General features: G+C 36.0%; 1 protein-coding gene across 2 annotated transcripts in view; it reads left to right on the top strand.

The window, feature by feature from the left end:
* The window catches only part of SYDE2 (synapse defective Rho GTPase homolog 2), a 48,093-nt gene that overhangs the window by 21,701 nt on the left and 4,564 nt on the right, over window positions 1–21,828 (top strand). For both annotated transcript variants that reach the window (XM_032361803.1, XM_032361804.1), the window contains exons 4-6: window positions 1,789–1,915; window positions 14,536–14,717; window positions 17,958–18,189. In XM_032361803.1, the coding sequence (XP_032217694.1) occupies window positions 1,789–1,915; window positions 14,536–14,717; window positions 17,958–18,189 (541 nt within the window). The remainder of the gene's footprint in view (window positions 1–1,788; window positions 1,916–14,535; window positions 14,718–17,957; window positions 18,190–21,828) is intronic.

The following is a 21,828-nucleotide window of genomic DNA, read 5'->3' on the forward strand; positions in this document are numbered from 1 at the left end:
GTCTTGTGAGATGTGACCAGTGTAGGACATGGATAAGAATAGGAAATTTACTTCTCAGTACGTTCCTTAGTTTCCCATACTACGTTGATCCTTTTGAATGTAGCACCACCTTGCATTACCTTCTCTTAAAAACAGTTTCAGGTTCCTGGGGTGCCTGGGTGGCCCAATCAGTTAACCATCGGACTGTTGAGTTAGGCTCAGGTCATGATCTCTAGGGTCATGAGATCAAGCTTCATGCTGGGCTCTGCACTCAGCGGGGAGTTGGCTTCCCTCCTCCCTCTCCCTTTGTCCCTGGCCTTGCTCGCATGCACGCACTCTCTCTCAAATAAATAAACAAAACAAAACAAAACAAAACAAAAATCTTGTAGGTTCCTAACTGTCTTCCAAAAATTTTTAATAGCTTATCATCTCCAATATTTTGGGTAACATTTCTTTGTATCTATGAGTGACACTTTCCTATATCAAGACCCACCTTCTGTATTCTACCAGTTATGTAATAACTTGGAGAGGTTTATGTCACAAGTGCACCTGGAAATTTCATTTGTGTACGCCTTCTCCTAGATTGTTTATAAGATCTTAAAGTGATTCCTAGTTCATATCCTTGAGGATCTTCATTGTTTATTTTTACTTTATTTCTGTCTTGAAATAATGTCTTTATAACTTCCTTCAATTCAAAGTGATTCAGCTTCCTAAGTAGTGTTTGATGTGGAGGTATAGTTAATAATCACTTATTTTCTTGAAGGGTTTTTTTAAATTTGTTTTTTGTTTTTTAAACTCTGATTGCTTCATCAGACATGTTTTCTCCTCACAGGTATCATATTGATTTCCTCTCAGTGAGTTTATAGGGAGCTTCCTGAGACTTAATATTTTATCTCCTGTATGAATGAACAGTGTTAAATCTTCTTAAAATAAATCTTTTTAGTGTAGGTTGAGGGGAGGGTGGATCTTACATATATTTTGAACTAAAAGTTTTATTTTACCTTAATACATTATTTTAATTGAATTTTCTTTATTTTTATTTATTTATTTTTTTAAAAAGATTTTATTTTATTTGACAGAGAGAGATCACAAGTAGGCAGAGAGGCAGGCAGAGAGAAAGAGGCGGAAGAGCCTGATGCGGGGCTGGATCCCAGGACCCTGAGATCATGACCTGAGCCGAAGGCAGAGGCTTTAACTCACTGAGCCACCAGGCACCCCAAGTTTCCTTTATTTTTAATCAGTTGACTTAGTAAGTTAAAAAAAATAAATCCAAGTTTGCTTTTATTTCATCCCTAGAATCTTTTATTTTTCCTGGTAAGGTAACGCAAATAGTATACTGGAATCTTATTTCAAGTATGTACTTTTTTTTGGATAAATAAACTGAGATTTAAAGGGAGTAAATAACTTGCCCAAAATCACTAAGCAGGGAGTGATAGAGTGGTCCTTTTGGAATCTAAAACTCTCGTTTAACCACTGTGCTGGATTTCTTCAGTTTAGAGCAAAAGATGTGAAAGGGCACAACGTTGGGCATAGTGGTTGAGCATATAAAACTAAAGTGAAGGGCTTGTATCTTAAGATAGATAGCACTACAGAAATCATAGTATATTATTTGAATTTAAATGAAAGAATAGAATGCTTTTATTCAACTGATGAATATAGTCTATGGTGAGATTTTGAAAGCTGAGGTATTTTTAATTAAATGTCATCAGAACATATTTGATCACCAATTTCATGTGACTTATACATTTTGTGCTATTGTATTTTCTCTTTATCAAATTTACCCTAATATGGCCATAATTTCATTTCTAGGTGGTAGGCCTGTATCGATTATGTGGTTCGGCAGCAGTCAAGAAAGAACTTCGAGAGGCTTTTGAGAGAGATAGCAAAGCTGTTGGTCTGTGTGAAAACCAGTACCCAGATATAAATGTAATAACAGGTAATAAATGTTTTTTATTCTTTGTACACATTCTGGAAAGACTACATCTGTAGGAAAGGGAATTGAGATACTATTTTGTAGCCCAAATTGAATTGGGTTTTATTCTGAAGTCTTGTTTTCCTTCCTTCACAGACATTACCGTGTTATTTTCTATGGGGAGGTACCAAGATGTGGTCCCTGCCCTCAAATAGGCAACAAATATTTGGGGAGTGGAGGTGGGAGTAAGACTTGCATTAAATTAGCTGTACTAGGTAGCAGAAGGAAAAGGGTACATTTTCTTCATAGAGGGAAAAATAAAACACCCTTAGAGTTCAGTTTGATTGGAGGTTAGGTCATGTAAAGGGCATTGACTATCTGGGTAGAGAATTCAGATAGGCAGAGGGGACCCATCAAAGATTTTTGAGCAGGGTAGTGAAATCTTTAGAGATAATCTTCTAATCTGGCAACTCAATGTGATCGATTAGAATTAGAAGAAATAAGAAGACAGAAAACCAATCAGGAAGCCTTGGCAGTGGTCCCAGCTGAAGGAGTCTCATAGCAGTAACAACAGGAAGGAACAGATTTAAAAGGATATGAAGAAAGAGAGGGCCCAGCTAAGCATGGCTTGGATACCTGGTTGATTAGGTACCATTTGCAGAAACTAAAAAGCTGAAAGGAGAGCTACTGCTTTTGGTGGAGAAATGTAAAGAAAGATTATGAATTGGGTTTATTTTACATTGAATTTGAGGTGCTAGTAGTAGGAGATCTATGTGAAAATATCAGGCAAAGTAGAAAGTACAGTTTAGGAGAGTAATATAATCCAATATATAGCATTGAAAATATACTTCTAATACTCCTGAGACATGGGGGTGGAAGATGGCAATGTAAGGGTCATTGACCTGTAATTGTAATTAATGCCTTGCGATTGTCCATAAAGTTTGAAAAGATACGACCTTTGAGTCTCTCCAAACTTTGGAAGGCATGCAAAGAAAGAAAATCCAGTTAAAGAGATTGAGAGGAAAAGAGTCAGAAAGTTTGGGAAACAAAAGACAACACAGTTTAAGGAAAGGTGTGAGGCAGTGTCATTTGATTGAGAGATTATGAGAACAGAAATAAGTCCTTTGAATTTGGCCGCTATAACGTTGTTCATAACTAATGGGTATCTTCAGGGACTATTGGCTTATAATTCTATGTTTGTTTTTGTTGTTGTTTTACTTTTTATTAGCAAAGTTTTGAAGCATATACAAAAGTAGAGAGAACACTATGATAAACCCTCTTTATCTGTCACCTGGCTTCCATGATCAACACATGATCAAACCTGTCTCTTTTATACCCCCCATTTATTCTCCCCTAGACCTGGAGTATTTTGAAGTATATCTTGGATATCATATCCCTTCACCTATAGATGCTTTGGTATGGGGGTCTCCAGATCTTCTGGGTTATTTTGGTAGTTCTCTCTTCTGTTAGCTACCATTTCTTTCATGCTGTAATATTGCTTATTTATCTCTCTAATTTGATTTTTTATATCACATGCAGTTAATTGCTTAGGAGAGAATTTGGGGAAGGTGTAACTTGCACATATTAAAGAGATTTTTGTTGGTTAGAGTCCTTTAAAACTTACTTTTAAGATTGAGGCTTTTCATATAGATGAGGTTCCCAGTCTCTGAACGCTCAATGACTGTATTTTCATAATATTTAATATATACTCTTAGATAATCAAAACTTTGATCCCAACCATTTTAAAAGAGACAACAAACCAAGGCACCTTTTCTTTCGTATACATTTTAACAAATCAGAAATACTGGAGCCTTTTATTTTTGTAAAGGAAGAAAGTTTATCCTTTCTCTCTAAAAAAAAATGGATCATATCTACAAAAACGTAGAATTTTCCCCTTAATAATATGTGATTAAAATCAGCAAAGGACCCCTTTTATGAATTTGTTAAAGGAAAATTTTATAAGTAGCAATTCCCAGGAAATTACACTCTATAACCCAGTGAAATGAGATTTTGCCTTGGTGGAGCATTATCTTAGAAATAAAAAGGAAATAAAAAATAAAAAATAAGAATATCAAATATGTACAAATTAAAAAGGTGAATGATGTGGTTTATTTTGATTATTTGCTATGACAAGATCCTTAGAAATTTGTAGCATGTGCAGATGATATGAATAATAGATCATTGAATGAATATTAGATTTATAGCATTCTTTTCTAAAATTGAGAGTTTCCATAATTTATGAATTGGGCATTTTTTGGCTCTATTCTTTGTATTTTTTCAAATTTGTGTTCCTGAAATTTGCATTTCAGGAAAGCTGGGTTTTATTTTGTTTTGTTAAGATTTACTTATTTATTAGAGAGAGAGAATGGATGGGGGGAAGGAGAAGTGAGGGGAGAGAGAGAATCCCAAACTGATGCCACGTTGGGTGTGGATCCCGACTCAGGGCTCTATCCCAGGACCCCAAGATCACTGCCTGAGCCAAAACTAAGAGTCGGGTCCTTCACCAACTATGCCACCCAGGCACCCCAGGAAAGCTGTTTTTTTTTTTTTTTTTTAAAAGAACCTAGAACTATTTTCTTTCTTGATAAAGAGCAAAGGAAATGATTTAAAATTGAGAAATGTCATCGGAATTACAATAAATTATACACAGGGTCTCATTATGTCTCAGAAGAAAGGATGTTATTGATTTGGGGAATTGGCCAGTAATGATGTTGCCTAACGTGTTTGTTCCATGTAAACTCACATTTCTAAGTAAACTTTTGAATATAATTAACAGTGCAGTAGTTCTAAAAAATGAGCCATTAATAAAGTGAATAATAGAGTTTACTCACAGTTTAGTAGCTGGTTTGTCTGCAACACAGAATGAACTGTTCCAGACAAACCAGATTTTTCAAGGAAGTGCAAAATTTAAGGTATGAAATTTATTCATAGCCCTTTATGGAGCTTATTTATCATAGGAACAATAGAAGCTATTAGAAAAGTAAAAATATTTATCATTTAGTGATTATTAGAAAAGAACATGCCTCCTGCAGAGGAAAATTTACCTGCCTTAGGTAAACTGTCTTCATATTTCAGTATTACATGATCGATATCTAAGTTCAGTACTTAAACGTTTATTTGACCATGACTTTTTCTGATTTTAATTATTTTTAAATTATTCATTCTTTTATTTTCCCTTAAAAGAAAACTTGGTCAGAAGTAAACCCCAAATTATCTTTCAAACATTAGTAATTTTCTTCATTTGTGCATATTAAATAATACATTTTCCCATTCCATATGTATTATATATTCTCTGATCTCTGGCACATTAACTTTCAAATTTTTTTTATTTTTTTTTTTTACCTGGATTGAACATAGACATTTAAAGGAATGCAAAACACTGAATGATCATAGACGTAACAATCGAAATATTCTGAGGCAGTAACATCTGTGAAGTGTGACCAAAGTAAGTAGGAAGTTCAGAAAGAGTAAATGAGGTAGGGTGGATCAGATTAATGGACTTAAAAATTAATTTATAGCATTAACTGCAGGAAATGTCAGTGATTCTATGTTCAAATCCATCTACTCTAATGTATCTTTATTATCTATAGAAGTTTCACCTGAGAAAGATTCTCATGGTCCTATACTTGTATTTTCAGTATTCTTGTTCTGGTGAGTTAATTTTTTGTTATAGTAGGTGCTGATAGAGGATAAGGGCACTTTCTCAGGGGACAGTGTCTCACTTGGAGAATGAGTTTAATTAGATACTAATCTTCATAGTCCTGCCATTGCTTGTAGAAAAATGGTATCCATTCATCTAACCATCATATGTTGTATGTTACTATACACCAGACACTTTGCTAAGGCATTTGAAATACAACAATGTGTAAGAGATAATCCCTGTCCTCAAGAATACTAGTCTAAGGGGGAAGACAGAGTCAGAGATAGCTGATTATAATATATGAAGAGGAGCACTTAATAAATTGTGGGAAAATTAGGGAAAACTCGGTGGGAAAGGTGACTCCTCAGCTAACTTAAAGGGTGAACTGGACTTAGCCAGCGGGAGTTGGAGGAGAGCAATCTATTAGCAAAAACCTGGGAGACGGTGAGCTACATGATTTGCAGTACTTGCTTTAAAGAGAAAAGCATCAGGCAGGTAAGTGGTGAGAGATACCTGGAATGCTGTCTCAGACTGGAACCCAGACCTGATGATGAGGGTCATTTGGAAACAGCAGAGTTAGAACATGATCATTTTCACTTTTCTCTCTTTCTGTCTTTCCCTTCCCTCCCTCCCTCCCTACCTCTCTCTTCCTTCCAACTTAGTTGGTTGAGTTTCCCTGTACTAGGTTTTATAATAGCGCTTACACATTAAACACGTAGAGGCAGCTGGGAGGACTAAAAGAAAGGTATGGAGACAGTGATCTACGAACTCTTTGAGGTGAATATGTGTAGTTCTATAGTGACTTTTAAAATTATTATTCCTGTGTATTTAATAAAAAAACTTAAAAAATTTGTTTATTTGTTTTGCAGTGCTAAAGAGTAAATAAATACTGAAAGACTATTTGTTTTGGTATTTTTCTCCAAATCAGAACCAGAGTTTTAAACTTAACACTGTACATTCCTGGGGGTACTGGTGTGATGGTGGCTATGGAAATCAAAGTAAGAAACCCAAACGAGAGGCACCTGGATGGCTTAGTTGTTAAGCCTCTGCCTTTGGCTCAGGTCATGATCCCAGTGGGATCAAGCCCCAGTGGGATCGAGCCCCACATTGGGCTTCCTGCTCAGCTGGAACCCTGTTCTCCCTCTCTCACTCCCCCTGCTTGTGTTCCTTTTCTCGCTGTCTCTCTCTCTGTGTCAAATAAATAAATAAAATCTTAAAAAAAAAAAAAAAAGCCCAAAAGAGAAGGGAAGTCTATGCATGAGATTAACCAGAGTCCATTTAATCACTTATCTTTCCCTATCTAGAAATTAATTGGTTTATTTACTAAATATTTATTGAACATTTACTATATGCCAGGCATTCTTCTAGGCACCAGGGACAAGTGAACAGGATGAACAGTATCTCAGTCCTTATCCATGCTTTCTAGTGGGGGAAGAGAGAATCAGTAATCAATCCAATGAACAGTGAGATCTAGTAACTTAACTAGTGGTAAGCAGGACATTGGGAATGATCCTGACTGGAGGTAGTAGTCAGCTTTGGTAACTCCAGTGGCTAGGGGAACAGGGAAGAAAGTTAATCTAAGAAGTGCCTTTTGAGCTAAGATCTGTATGATACAGAGTTAACTATTGGAAGATCTGGGGACAGAGTTCTAGTTAGAGTGATTTTGGGGTGCCTGGGTGGCTCAGTGGGTTAAAGCCTCTGCCTTCAGCTCGGGTCATGATCTCAGGGTCCTGGGATCAAGCCCCACGTCGGGCTCTCTGCTCAGCAGGGAGCCTGCTTCCCCCTCTCTCTCTCTGCCTGCCTCTCTGCCTACTTATGATCTGTCTGTCAAATAAATAAATAAAATCTTTAAAAAAAAAAAAAAAGAACAGAGTGATTTTGCTACGTGAGAATCAATGAAAAAAAAGATACTACAAATTAGTCTTTGAGAGGTAGAAGTAGTTTTAGTTATTAGAATGCTTTTCTTTTTTTAAAGTATGATGATACCTATCATTCTATCATGGAGATTAGTAGAATTTTCCTATATAGTTGGTCTTTGTGCCTGAATGAAGGTGAGAAGCATATGGTTTCATAGTATCTAACTATTATAGAGTAGCTTAAGAGATATAGCCAGAACTAGTTCTTTATTTACCTGTAATTGCCTGCATTTTCTTCAAGTACATAATAAAAAATTTACTGTTTTGCACTAAATAAATTTCTCCATGTAAAAATTTCCCAAGTTTCCCTTTAGTAGTTCCTGTGGCAATAAAGATTGTTACCACAAACTTATTATCTGAAAGTTTTTATGTCTCCAGAGTGTTTGAAATATGTTAAAAAGGCATTATAGCTTAAGATACTCCAGTCTGTTTCTAAGTTTTTGAGATAAGGTCATAAAGCTAATGTCTAGATTGATGAGTATTACATAGTATCTGTCACAATGTAGTATAATATTTCTAATATGTATCATTTTGTGAAATCTGTTCATTATTTTTCCAGTGAACTCTTTGTCTACATATAGAAAAAGAGCTATAACTTTCACTTCATTGAACATAATATACATTGAGCATTCTCTAAGTGCTTAGTATTCATTAGTAATAATTCTCCCTTATTTACCATCAAATTATGTGTGAAGGAAGTAATCTTGAACTGGGATTAATTTAAAATTCCACTTATATTAATGGTTGTTTAGTGTATTATATAAAGGATAATGATATTTGAAATATGTGTTTTACTAAGCTATAAAGTTATCTTTTCTGGAGATCTTTTAGGTTTTAATTTAATTTAATTGCTTTATAGGGCGAGTCTCAAACTACCAGGGCATCTTGAATTTTGTTAGAACTAACAAGTCTTGCTTTGTTAAGGAACACGTATGGAATTTTTTTTTTTTTAATCATGCCCTAGAGGGTTAGTAGTGTCTTTATTTGGCAACTACAAGAAACTGCATTTTCACTAATTGTAACTCAATTTTCCTCTTTACACCAAGTGTTGCTATTCATTGTAGATAGGTTTAGACTGTGAAACTAATGATGGTAGTAAAAAAAAAAAAAAAAAAAAAATCCGTGATATAACTTAAAAAATGGGAACAAACAAGATTCATGTCTATGGTATATAAAATTTTTTATTATTATCATCACTGTACATCTGACATGTATTCTTTGTTGTGATATGCCAAGGTCTTTTTATAGATATCATATTTCTTTATGTATGTCAAAGAAGAAGTTTGGTCAGTAGTTTACCAACTGTTTCCAGATTGTTGTCTTTTCACTGTTGAGTAGAAACTTATGCTTTCCTGAGGAATAAAGCTCTCTTAAGGCTCATGGCACCACCACCTGCATCTTTCCTATTTACCATAATGTACAGAACTCTTGGGCATTCCCATTTACTCAGTGAGCACTTTGATATCTCACCAATGGTTATATTTCCAACTGAAGTTCTGCCTTTGTCCTAATGATTTTAATATGCAAATGAAATGACCCATCCAGAATCTATTAAAAGTCGATTCTCTTTCCATTGAATTGTAAAAAATAGTTGATTTTTGCATATTATCTTGTACTTTGTAAACTCATTTATTAGTTCTCTTCGTTTTTTAGTGGATTCCTTAGGATTTTCTATATATAAAATTATGTCATCTGCAATTAGAGATACTTTTACTTTTCTCTTTCCAAGATGGGTCCTTCTTATTTCTTTTTCTTGCCTAGTTGCCCTAGCTAGAATGTCCAGTATATGTTGTACAGCAGTGATAAGAGTGAATATCCTTATCTTGTTCTTTTTTTTTTTTTAAGATTTTATTTATTTATTTGACAGAGAAAGATCACAAGTAGGCAGAGAGAGAGGGGGAAGCAGGCTCCCCGCAGAGCAGAGAGCCTGATGTGGGGCTTGATTCTAGAACTCTGAGATCATAACCTGAGCCAAAGGCAGAGGATTAACCCATTGAGCCACCCAGGCACCCCATTTTTGTTCTTGATTTTAGGAGAAAAGCTTTCAGTTTTTGACGATTTAGTTATTATGTTAACTGAATTTTTCATAGATCCCTTTTAGCAAGTTGAGGAAGTTCCCTTCTATTCTGAGTTTGTTCAGTGTTTTTATCATGAAAGTGTGTTGGATTTTGTTCAATGACTTTTATGAGTCTATTGAAATGATCATGTGGTTTATGTCCTTTATTTTATTAATGTAGTATATTACATTAATTGGTTTTCAGATGTTAAGCCAACCCTTGCATACCTGAGATTAATCCCACTTAGTCATGATGTTTCTTTTTCTTCTTCTTCTTCTTTTTTTAATATATTGCTGGATTTAGTGTACGAGCATTTTGTTGAGGAATTTTGTGTCTGTGTTCCTGAAAGTTATTGGTCTGTAGTTTTCTTGTGATGTCTTTGTCTGGTTTTGATATCGGGGTAACACTGGTCTTTCGACTGTGATCCTTTCTTCTACTCACTTTGAGTACTCCTCCCCCACCCCCCACCATTTCCTTAAGATAGAAATTGAACCCATTGATTTGGGACCTTCCTCCTTTTCTAATGTAGACACTTAGTGCTATAGATTTCCCTCTAAACTCTGCTTTAACCTCCCACAAATTTTTCAAGTGTTATGTTTTCATTTTTACTTAGTTCAAACACTTTCTGGTTTTCCTTTTTCTTCTTTGAATCATGAGCTATTTAGAAGTATCTAAGTTTGTGTCAAAATATTTATGAAATTTTCCAGATATTTAAAATGACTAATTTCTCATTTAATTCCATTATAATCATAGCACATACTTCATGTGACCTGAATCTTTTTTTTTTTTTTTTTAAGATTTTATTTGAGGGAGAGGGGGAGAAAGAGAGAGCAATTCAGGGAGGGGCAGACAGAGAGGGATAAGCAGACTCCCTGCTGAGCAGGGAACCTGATGTGGGGATTGATCCCAGGACCCTGGGATCATGACCTAAGCTGAAGGCAGACGGTTAACCAGCTGAGCCACCCAGGCGCCCCATCTTTTTGTATTTGTTTAAACTGACTTTAATGTCAAGGACACGCTCTTCTGTGGTGAATATTTTCATTTGAACCCTTAAGAATGTGTGTTCTGGTGTTTTGGAATGTAATATACTATAATTATCAATGCAGTCAAGTTGATTAATAATGTTGTTCCAATCCTCGATGTTTTTATGTGTTTTCTTTCTTCTTGTTAAGAGAGGCATGTTGAAATCTTCAACTATGATTGTGGTTTTGACTCACCCATCTTCTACTCCCTCTTTCCTTTAAAGGTTTCAATTACACATGCATTAGGTCACTTGTGTTTGTTTCACAGCTCACCTATATTCTGTTCATTTTTTCTAATCTTTTTTTTAAATCTTTATTTAATTTTAGATTATTTCTTTTGCTGTGTCTTCAAGTCATTAATCCTCTCTGCTAATATTAATTTCATCTATTGTATTTTTAATCTCTAAGTTTTTAATTTTCAGTATTACAAGTATGATCTTTTCTTCATACCTTCTGTATCTCTACTTAGCATGTTCAGTCTGTCTTCTAGCTTCTTGAATATATGAAATACCATATAATAACTGTTTCAATGTCCTATCATCTATGTCATTCCTGAGTTGGTTCACAATTGATTTTTCTCCTCATTATAGATCATATTTGCCTGCTTCTATATACATTGTAATTTTTTGTTAGATGCCAGATATTGTAGATTTTATTTTCTTGGGTGCTAGGTGTTCTGTTTTTTGTTTGTTTGTTTGTTTGTTTGTTTAATCCTTTTAATACTTCTATCTTGCTCCCTCTGAAACCTGTAGAGGAATTCTTCCTTGCTTCATCATAGTTTTTGGTGATTTGCTGGCAATCTTTGGCATTCCTTAAGTTTATCAAGGCCTCACTCCAGTCCTCTGCCTTCACAAGGTGTTCTCTCAGGCTTCTTCACGTCGTCTTCCATCTATGCATAGCTATCCCTGTGTCCAAATTCCCCTTTTAAAAGAACACCAGTCATATTATATTAGGACACACACTAATGACCTCATTTTGATTTGATTATCTCTGTGAAGATCCAAACAAGTCCACATTCTGAGGTACTGGGGATGAAGACTTAAATATATTTTCTTTGTGGGAGACAGTTCAACCTAGTACAATACTGTGGCCAAATCTCACAAGTTATGAAGTTTTTCACTGTGGTTGCTCAGGTCAGGAGCTGTTGCCTGCCAGTGTAAGCTTCTGAAATTTTTCCCTCTAATCATTTTGGGCAGTTCTTTCTCTGGCTTTGGTTAGTTTCCTCACCAGCACTTGCTGATCAATACTCAGATGGAAACTCAGGAGGATTTGGAAATACTTCAGAGTTTTTTTCTGGACAGCTCTCTACTCTCTAATACTCTGTTCTTCAAGCTCTACTGCTTTGATCTCCTTAGACTTCTAGCTTCCTCTCCTCCACTTAGCTAGACCTACTAACTTAACTACCTGCATTTGCACCTCCTCACTGCGACCTGGAAGGGCTTTCCAGGCAGTAAGCTGAAGTAGTTATGGGCATACTTCATTAGTTTCCCATCCCTTAGGGATCATATCCTTCTTTGCCTGATGTCCAATGTGTTGAACATAGTTTTGTTTTGCTTTCTAGTTATTTTATTGGGTGTTTCTACTTGTTTCAGGCAAGAAGTTAAATCTGGTCCACATTGCTCCATGTTGGCTGGAATAGCCGGTCTATTTTTCTAGCCTGTATCTGAGTTGCTGCTTTCTACTAGGAAAAAAAAATCACACGGGGGTATATCTTGATACCAGTATAAATCCATGGACTTCAAAATCAACTGGGCTTTCAGTGGTGTGTGCTAGTAAATATGTGTTCTTGTCTCTCCCATTCCTCTTCTCTCATTGTCTGGAGTGTCTGTTTAATATTTTCTCACTCCTCAAATCTCACTTCACCCGTGTCACTCTTAGCAGATGACCTTGCCTCCTTACCTCCTGGAGGAAATAGAAGGCGTCAGAGAGGAACCTTGTGTACTTGCTGTGACCCCACCTGCCAGCATGCCTTCTTTGGCATACATCCTTTGTACTTCTCCACTGTCTTTTCTGGAACAGTATAGAAATGATCTTCCTCACATTTTGGACTAATTTTAATTCCTTCATGTGTTCTTAGGAATCTCTTCTTCTTTCCTCTTTGAAGATTTTGCTCAACTTACTCCTCTCTCTTGGACCTTAAAAACCATTTTAATATCTTCTTTATATTAGCATTTAAATGGTCATGTCTCTTTCATCTAAAAAAAAAAATCCGTACTTTATCCTGCTTCTCTCCTTCCTTCTCACCCATCTATGGTTATCACCTTCTCTCAGAGCCATATTTGAGCAGATTGCCTATCTTGCTTTCTCTGTCTCTATTTCTTTAACATCCATTTACTTCTGAACCAAATGCAACCTGACTTCTGTGTCCTTTATTCAACTGAAGCTGTCTTACCAAAGTTGCTGACTTCTTTGTCTGGTAGACATTTTTTGATCCTTGTCTTGAATTATCTCATGTTTCTTATACCTAGTTACAAAAACTGCCACCTTAGAATCACAACAGGAATTTGTTAAAAATACAAGGACATAGCTCAGACCGCTGGAGATTATGATTTAATATGGCTGGCACGGGATTCTGGAATATATATATATTTTTTAAGTTCTTCAGGTTATTTCAGGGTGCAACCAGGTTTGTTTAACACTGTTCTCCATAGTACTTAACATGGTTCTTATCCAACCTGCCTATTGTTGGCCATCAGTTGATATCATAGACCCTTTCTTGAAACATTCTTTTCTTGACTTCCTTGGCAGCATACTTGCCAATCCCCCCTGAGCCCCTCCCTTCCTCTTCTCACTACCCATACTTCTTTAGACGCCTTTGGAAAATCCTCTTCCTGATGATCCCTTAAAAGCCGTTGTTCTTCAGGGCCTTCTCACATCATCTGTGCCTCCCTGGTCATCTCATCTATTCCCAAGCTCTGTTATCCTCTTTAAGTTGATCATTCTCAGGGTCTCCAGCCATCTCTTTGTGAGCCTTAGATGTTTCTTTCCAGAAACGTTGAATGTTCCCTAGAGACTTTACGCTGAATATACTCAAAAATGAAACTCCTTCCCATTCCCTTCCCCTGCCATTTAAAGTATAGCACTGCTCTCCAACTGATGCTCAAGCTCAAATGTAGGAGACATCCTTACCCCTGTTTTCCCCTCAAAATCACAAATACATGTTGGATTTAGTGATCCTGTTTTGGGAGATTATCCTATAGACATATGTGCATAATACAAGTAACGATGCGCAAGACTATTCATTGTAGCATGTTTGGGAATAATGAAAGATTAGAAACAACCCAAGTATTCCATCTGCAGTGACTGACTAGATAAAGTTCTGGAATATTCACACTTTGGAATACTGTGATGTGGCTATAAAATGCCACTTTTTAAAATCTTACAGCATAGCTGGAGGATGGGATTCCAGTTTATTCCAATGGATCTTTTGATCCAGTCATCTCTTTGGATACAACACCCCAAATCTACAAAGCAATGTAAGGAAGAATACTCTTACTTATCAGTAAACAAACAAAACAAGGTCTACTGTCTTAGCAACTTTCAAATACATAATTAAATACATTAATTATAGTCATTATGCTATACATGGACCATTGTGTTCCTTAACTCTCAAAAGTCTAGAAACTCAAAATTCATGTAGTTGGAATAATTTCCAATTAATATTAGTATGCCTTGTTTTCTCAACTTTTGTTTCACGTGTACTTATAGAGGGCCAGAATCAATAGAGTATATGAACCACGAATTGCTTACTTTATGAATAACAAACCTAATATGTTTGATCATTGGAAATGATGTGTGTGCATTTTTAGCATGCTTTCAAAACAAGTCAGTTACTGAGGCAGTTTATAAGATGACAGAATGCTAGTGTTTTGTTTAATAGGTTTTTGTTGCTGTGTTTATTATTTTCAGAATATTAAAGGTTAGCTATAACAATACTTTTAAAAAAAATTCACGGTTTTTAAAAATTTTGTTCTGAAGACCAATTGCTATTTCTCTTTGTTTTCTAAAGGTGTTCTTAAGGACTATCTAAGAGAACTTCCTTCTCCTCTGATAACAAAGCAGCTTTATGAGGCTGTATTAGACACAATGGCAAAAAATCCTTTGAAAATGTCATCAAGCGGATGTGAGAATGACCCAAGTGACTCTAAGTACACTGTTGACCTGCTTGATTGTCTTCCTGATGTTGAGAAGGTAAACATACGCGGTATGCCTTTTTCCCTAAAAGCCAGCTGATGAATAGATACTTAGCTCCAGAGCTGCAAATAATTTTTCAGTTATTTTATATTTGTGGCACTATGAGTTTAAGCTCAGCCTTTTACTAAAGGCTCCTTAAGCAACATTAAGTCAAAAACTTGCTTCTTAAATGGAATAAATCTAGGTAACAATTTTATCTTTTCTATATATAATTTTAGTTTAGGTACAGGTACTTCCTATACATTTTTAAAAACTATGATTACCTTATTAAAATAGTATATGTTTATTAAAGAAAAATTGGGAAGATATAGAAAAGAATGGAAAATGGCAATTATCATTATCCAAAGGCAACCCTAATTAACATATTAGTTTATTTCCTTTTAGTATTTAAACAATGTGGTAACTGTTGTAGTGTACATGGCTTAGCCTCAAGACTTAAGCAACCCTCATCATCACCGTTTCTTTCTTTCTTGTCTCTTCCCATTTGCCGCCTCCTCACAATCTGAATCTTGAGATCCGTATCTTCAGGCATGCCTGCAGAGCAGATACTAGGATAGCTGGGTCTACAGAACCAGTCTTAGCCTAACTTTAGCTGTTGTTCCTTAGAACAAAAGGGAAACTAAGAGTGATATGGCTGGGCTTGTCCGGATGAGGCTGACTTTACCTGTATTTTTTATCATGTGAGGGTAGAAAGGGCAAGAGTGAATACATAGAAATTTTTAGAAAAATATTTTATTTATTTGAGGGGTACCTGGGTGGCTCAGTCATTAAGTGTCTGCCTTGGGCTCAGGTCGTGATCCCAGTGTTCTGGGATCCAGTCCCGCATCGGGGACCCTGCTCAGCAGGAAGACTGCTTCTCCCTCTCCCACTCACTCCCCCTGCTTGTGTTCCCTCTCTCACTGTGTCTGTCTCTGTCAAATAAAAAAATAAACTCTTAAAAAACATTTTTTTTAATTTATTTGAGAGAAAGAGAGAGGGAAAGAGCACAAGTGGCGGGGGTGGGGGGTGGTGGGCAGAGGGAGAGAGAGCAGAAACAGACTTCCCGCTGAGCAGGGAGCCCAGTTTGGGGCTTGATCTCAGGACCCTGGGATCATGACCTGAGCCGAAGGCAAATGCTTAACCCCACCCAGGCACCTGACCATACAGAAATGTGAAGCCCCAAAACTTCATTGACCAGTTTATTGTAGTCTTCTGAACATCTTGTGCCCACTCAATTAGATTAGCAATTACTGCTTCTTCTTTTTTTTTTTTAAAGATCGTATTTATTTATTTGACAGACATCACAAGTAGGCAGAGAGGCAGGCAGAGAGAGAGAGGAGGAAGAAGTCTCCCCATGGAGCAGAGAGCCCGATGTGGGGCTCGACCCCAGGACCATGGGATTATGACCTGAGTCAAAGGCAGAGGCTTTAACCCACTGAGCCACCCACGCGCCCCAGCAATTACTGCTTCTTTGGGTGGGGAGAGTGGAATAGCTACAAAGACGTGGACAGCAGCAGAAGGGTGTGGTGAAGGGATAGAGATAGTCCTTCTTTTATATAAGATAAAATTGTGTCATTTTTCTTATAAGTGAAGAAATGAGTTATCTAGGTATTCAAACACTTGTCCAAGTTATATTGCTTTTATGAGTGTTGTAGTCTGTCATCTGAATTTAGGCCTGTCAGGCCTCAAAACTCATGCAATTACTGTCCTTTCGAAAAAGGCTGCATAACATTTCATTGAGTGAACTTGACGTAAGTTGTCACTATTCTCTTTTGTATAATATTTAGGTTTTGAACTTATTTGTATGTATTTGTATGCAGAGATTTCTTTTCAGTTAGAGTTATGTATTTAGAATAGAATCTCAGTGACGTTATTGATTTAAATGATGTGAACACGTATAGGCTCTTAATAATTTTCATACTACTTTTCAAGAGGGACACAACAATTATATTTTTTGGCTCGTCTTAGTAGACAAAAAGTATTTTTTAAATTTTAGGTTGTATTTCTTGGTTTGCTATTGAGATTAAACCTAAGATGTTTAACCAGAGGTGGTTATGTTTGTGTGTGTGTGTGTGTATTGCTCACAGCACAATATGCTGAAACTAGCCTTAATATGTCAATGAATGTAGAGTCCCATTTGTGTTAGGAAATGTATAGTGAATGGAGAAGAGGAACAGGTACTTATTATTTACAGTGTTTTTATGATTCATACATTTGTTTTTATTTCAAAATATCAATTATAGTCTCCTCTGGCTTTCATTCTCTTGTCATTCCTTTCTTTCACAGCCTAACATTGAAAGAATGTTTATTTCGGCTGTCCTTACTTCCTCACCACACTTGACTACTCAACACATTCTGTCTTCCGACCCTACCTCTCCAGATTTGTTTTTGCCAAGGTTACTGATGACCTTCTGATCACTGAATCCAGCTGTCACTTTTGGCTCTAGAAATATGTCATTTTGATTTTTTCATTTTCTTGCTAATTTTTATAACTACAGTTTTATTTGTCATTCATTTCTTTAATATAATTATGAAGAAGTTATATACTCATTTTATTTGTTAAATGATTGATCTTATTCCAGCACTTCAGAAACATCATTTCTTTCCATAATTGCTTAAACCTAAATAATCTTCCACTTCTTGAGCAAACTCCCCTTACTAGTTCCCTCAAGTATTAAAAAGTATTCTTTTTCAACTAAATTTTCTGTTATTTCTAGCTATGCTCTTCATGGTTTGCCTACTTAAAGTATTTATTGGTTAAGCGCATTAGCCTTTTTCCTAATCTGAATCATGATAAACCGAGTCTTGTTTGAAATGTTTGGCTTCCCAGATTCAAGGATGGTAGTCCCCTATTCACAACTACAGGATTTATTTGTGCTTAAGATGAACATTCTTACCTAATTCCTCTTCCATCACAGCCCAAGCTGTTGTCATTTTAGAGGAGGAAAGAAAGGAAACTGTTGATGTATATTTTCGCAGGCACTCCAGTTGAAATTTGGAATGCATTCATGAGACTTTTATAAAGAGTATGTATTTTAGCCATTTAATGGATCAGGTTATGTCATTGGAACCTAAGGGTCCTATGTAATGTTTTCATAAGAAAATATGTTTCAGAGTTCCAAATATCCAACTTAGAAGCAAATCTTTGAAACAACCTTTTAAAAAGATGCCTACCTGTATTTTCTGCTGTAATTTGTGTCCTTAAATTTGCCCCTGTGTATAACTCTATTAAGTGAAATGTAATTTAATTTAATTTAGGCAACCTTAAAGATGTTACTGGATCATTTGAAATTAGTGGCTTCTTATCATGAAGTGAACAAGATGACTTGCCAGAATTTGGCCGTGTGCTTTGGACCTGTACTATTAAGTCAAAGACAAGAGACTTCTACCCATAACAACAGAGTCTTTACTGACTCAGAAGAACTTGCAAGTGCTTTGGATTTTAAAAAACATATTGAAGTTCTTCATTACTTACTTCAGCTGTGGCCAGGTAAATGATTCTATGGAAGTATTTTTCTCTTTCAATGATAGGGTATTTGAATTAACTAATCTTTAAATATGCCCATATGATTCAGGAAAATCTTTTCTAGATTTTGCTTTTTCAGATAGTTAAGAATTGATATCTTTAAATTTCTCCATTTAGATTTTTGCTTTCGCAGATAGACATATAGATCAATGTACACATTTTGGTCAGATCTGGATTTGTATCCTGGTTGTGTTGCTTGTTAGCATTCTGATCTTAGACAAGTTCTTTAACATCTTAGATCCTCAATATCATATTTTGCCATATGGATTTAATAATATGTTTATAGAATTTATAGGGGAATCAAATAAAAAGTTATGTTTGTAAGGTGCTCAGCACAGCTCTTGTCACATAATAGGTACTCTGTAAATATTAATTTCTTTACCCTTCTCATTTTTAGTTCAGCTGATATGAAGGAGAAATCATTTTTCTCCTTCATTCAGTTCTTCTTTCTGACAACTTTACTGTATCCATGGTTGTTCTTCAAATTTTCCAGGCTTAAGTTGACAGTCATCTTTGATCTTTCCACCTTTCTTATCCATCCCTTGTTCCAGTCAATGACAAAAAGCTGACAGTTATTTTCCTAATACCTCTGTTACGTAGTTTCAGAGCTAAAAGGGATATGTATTTAATGAGATGTTCTATACAGGATGCTGTATTTAAGTTCCAAAATTTTCTTATGCTATAGTGACCCCCCGCTTCCCCACACTGCATAATACCAAACATGAAAGTACCTGGGAACTTGTGTAACACACTGGTAAGAGTGCTTGAGCCCTGGAGCCAGTCTTGGATTCGGATCCAGATTGTGGCCCAGGCACATATTTAATTCCCCTAAGCCTCAGTAGGCTTCTCTATAAATAGTTCCTACCTTGGGGTTGTTATGAAGATTCTATAGACAAAGCATCTAGGCATTGTGCAAAGTGTTTTATATAAAGTTAGCTTTGTTACTCTTTTAATGGTACATATGAGGATAGACCAAAGTACAAAGAAATGCTTGATTTAGTCTTTTAAAAAAAAATCAAATTAATTATAAAAAGTGAATAAAAAGGTCAACTTGTAAATTTATAAAGTTAAAATTTTTGCTTTCTTTCAAACACAGACTTAAAAAACTCTTCTAATTTTAACCAAATTAGTATATATCATTAATATTTAAAAATCCTGAATCAAGGGGCGCCTGGGTGGCTCAGTGGATTAAGCCGCTGCCTTCGGCTCAGGTCATGATCTCAGGGTCCTGGGATCGAGTCCCACATCGGGCTCTCTGCTCGGCGGGGAGCCTGCTTCCCTTCCTCTCTCTCTCTGCCTGCCTCTCTGTCTACTTGTGATCTCTCTCTGTCAAATAAATAAATAAATAAATAAATAAATAAATCCTGAATCAAGAGGTTCTGGGTAATTCGTTTGATTTTTGCATTTGGTACCCAACAGAAGGGAGCTCCCAGGTTAAAGTTTTAAATATGTGTTTCCTATAGTTTTTCCTACAACTGCTTTAATTCTAATAAGCATCAGGAATTGGGAAAGGAGCCATCTTCATCACTGACAAATGAAAACTTCCTTACCTGGAGTTTACTATAAGTACCTGATTTCTTTATCATTAATTCTGTATCAGAGTTTAGTGTTATTTAAAAATAACTGCCCCGGAGGACCTGAATAGACATTTTTCCTGAGAAGACATCCAGATGCCCAACAGACACATGCAAAGATGCTCAACATCACTGATCATCAGGGAGATACAAATCAAAACCATAGTGATATATCACTTCATACCTGTCAGAATGAATAATGTCAAAAAGACAAGAAGTAACAAGTGTTGGTGAGGATGTGGGAAGAAGAGAATCCTTGTGCAGTGTTGTTGGGAATGTAAATGGTGTAGCCACTATGGAAAACAGTATGGTTTCTTTGGAAGAATTAGAAGTAGCATACAATGCAGTAATTCTACTGTGGGGTATTTACCCAAAGAAAATGAACACATGGATTTGAAAAGATGTATGCACTCCTGTGTTCATTGCAGCTTTATGGTAGCCTAGATATGGAAGCAGCCTAAGTGCCCATTAGTAGACAAAAGGGTAAAGAAGATGTGGTACACACACCACACCCACATATACACTATGGATTATTACTCAGCTATTTAAAAAAAGGAGATCTTGCCATTCAGAACTACATGGATGGACCAAGAGGGTATCATGTTAAGTGAAAGAAGTCAGACAAAGACAAATACCATATAATCTTACTTACATATGGAATCTATAAAACAAAACAAGTCAACAACCAAACCAAAAAAAAAAACCCCAAAACCTGAAATACACTCGTAAGTACAGAGAACAAACTGCTGGTTCCCAGAGAGGCAGTGGGTGGAGGGAGGAGTGAAATGGGTGGAGAAGGCTAAGAAACACTGAATTCCAGTTACCAAGTCAAATCAAGTCCAGGAGATGAAAAGGGCGGCACAGGGAACATAGTCAATGTCATTGTAATAACGCTGGTGACAGATGGTGACTACGCCTGTTAATGGGAAGCGTTGTGTCATCTGTAGAATTTTGACTCCCTGTGTTTACACCTGAAAGTGATATAAATGTATGTCAGCTGTACTTCAATTAAAAAAAAAAACCTGCCCCCTTTTCTCTAACCTGTATTTTTCTTTAGTTATAGTACCTCAAATAAAGGGCAGAAAGATGAGATTTTAATAATCTCATAATAAATAATAATAAATAAATAATAATAAATAAATACCAGTTAATGTGGCCCTCGAAATCATTTGCTTTTGGATTGAAGGAAAGGCAGACATCAGGTAGAAGTAGTACCGTTACTGAGCCTGAGTAAGTTGGTAGTGATACAGAGAAAGGGCCATAGTGTATGAACTTGGTGAATGCCCATCTCTACACACCAAGTAGAAGGGTTTGACCCACCTTGCTAGATGCATATCTTACTTATTTTTGTATTTTGGAATTTCCCCTCCTCTGGAGGTAAAAAAAAGTTGGTTCCACCTTCCCCCAACCCACATGGCTTCGTTATTTTAACTTTTTGTGTTATTTTTTGTTTTTTAATTTGGGGCAATAATAAAATTTGCTTTAAGCTTTCCATTGGAAAAATCTTATCTGCAAAGTGATCAGTTAGAATTCTAGCATATTGGCACTAGAAGGTAAAAATCATCCTGCCAGTGGCATTTCAGATTGTCTTCTGCCAAGCCCTAAGGTTCTTTGGAAGCAGCTTTGGAGCCAGATTGACAGCAGGTGAGGGAACAAAATGTAAACACACTTCCCTTTTGATCAAAATAGTCTTCTTTTCATCTTTTTTATGTATTGGGTTTTTACAGAATTGTTGCTTTTTAAAAATGGTTTTGCTGTTTTAAGAAGAATATTAAAATTTACTTTCTCTTTACAGATGGGGAAATAGCTTTAGAGAGAGTATAACTCTTAGAGCTGTTTGCTGTATCACATTTTCTATGATGAGTAAATTTGGGGCAGGTTTTTTGGGGAAAAGCTATAACTTTTTTTCCTATTCCTTTTTCTTTCATTTTTCTCACTAGAGTAAGCTTTATGAGGTCAGGGATTATATTTTGCTTACCCTTAGAACCCAAGTTCTAAGACAGTGGTGTTTGGCATTATCTAGGCACTT

The sequence above is a fragment of the Mustela erminea genome, chromosome 10, assembly GCF_009829155.1.
Source record: "Mustela erminea isolate mMusErm1 chromosome 10, mMusErm1.Pri, whole genome shotgun sequence".
In the NCBI taxonomy this organism is placed as follows: domain Eukaryota; kingdom Metazoa; phylum Chordata; class Mammalia; order Carnivora; family Mustelidae; genus Mustela; species Mustela erminea.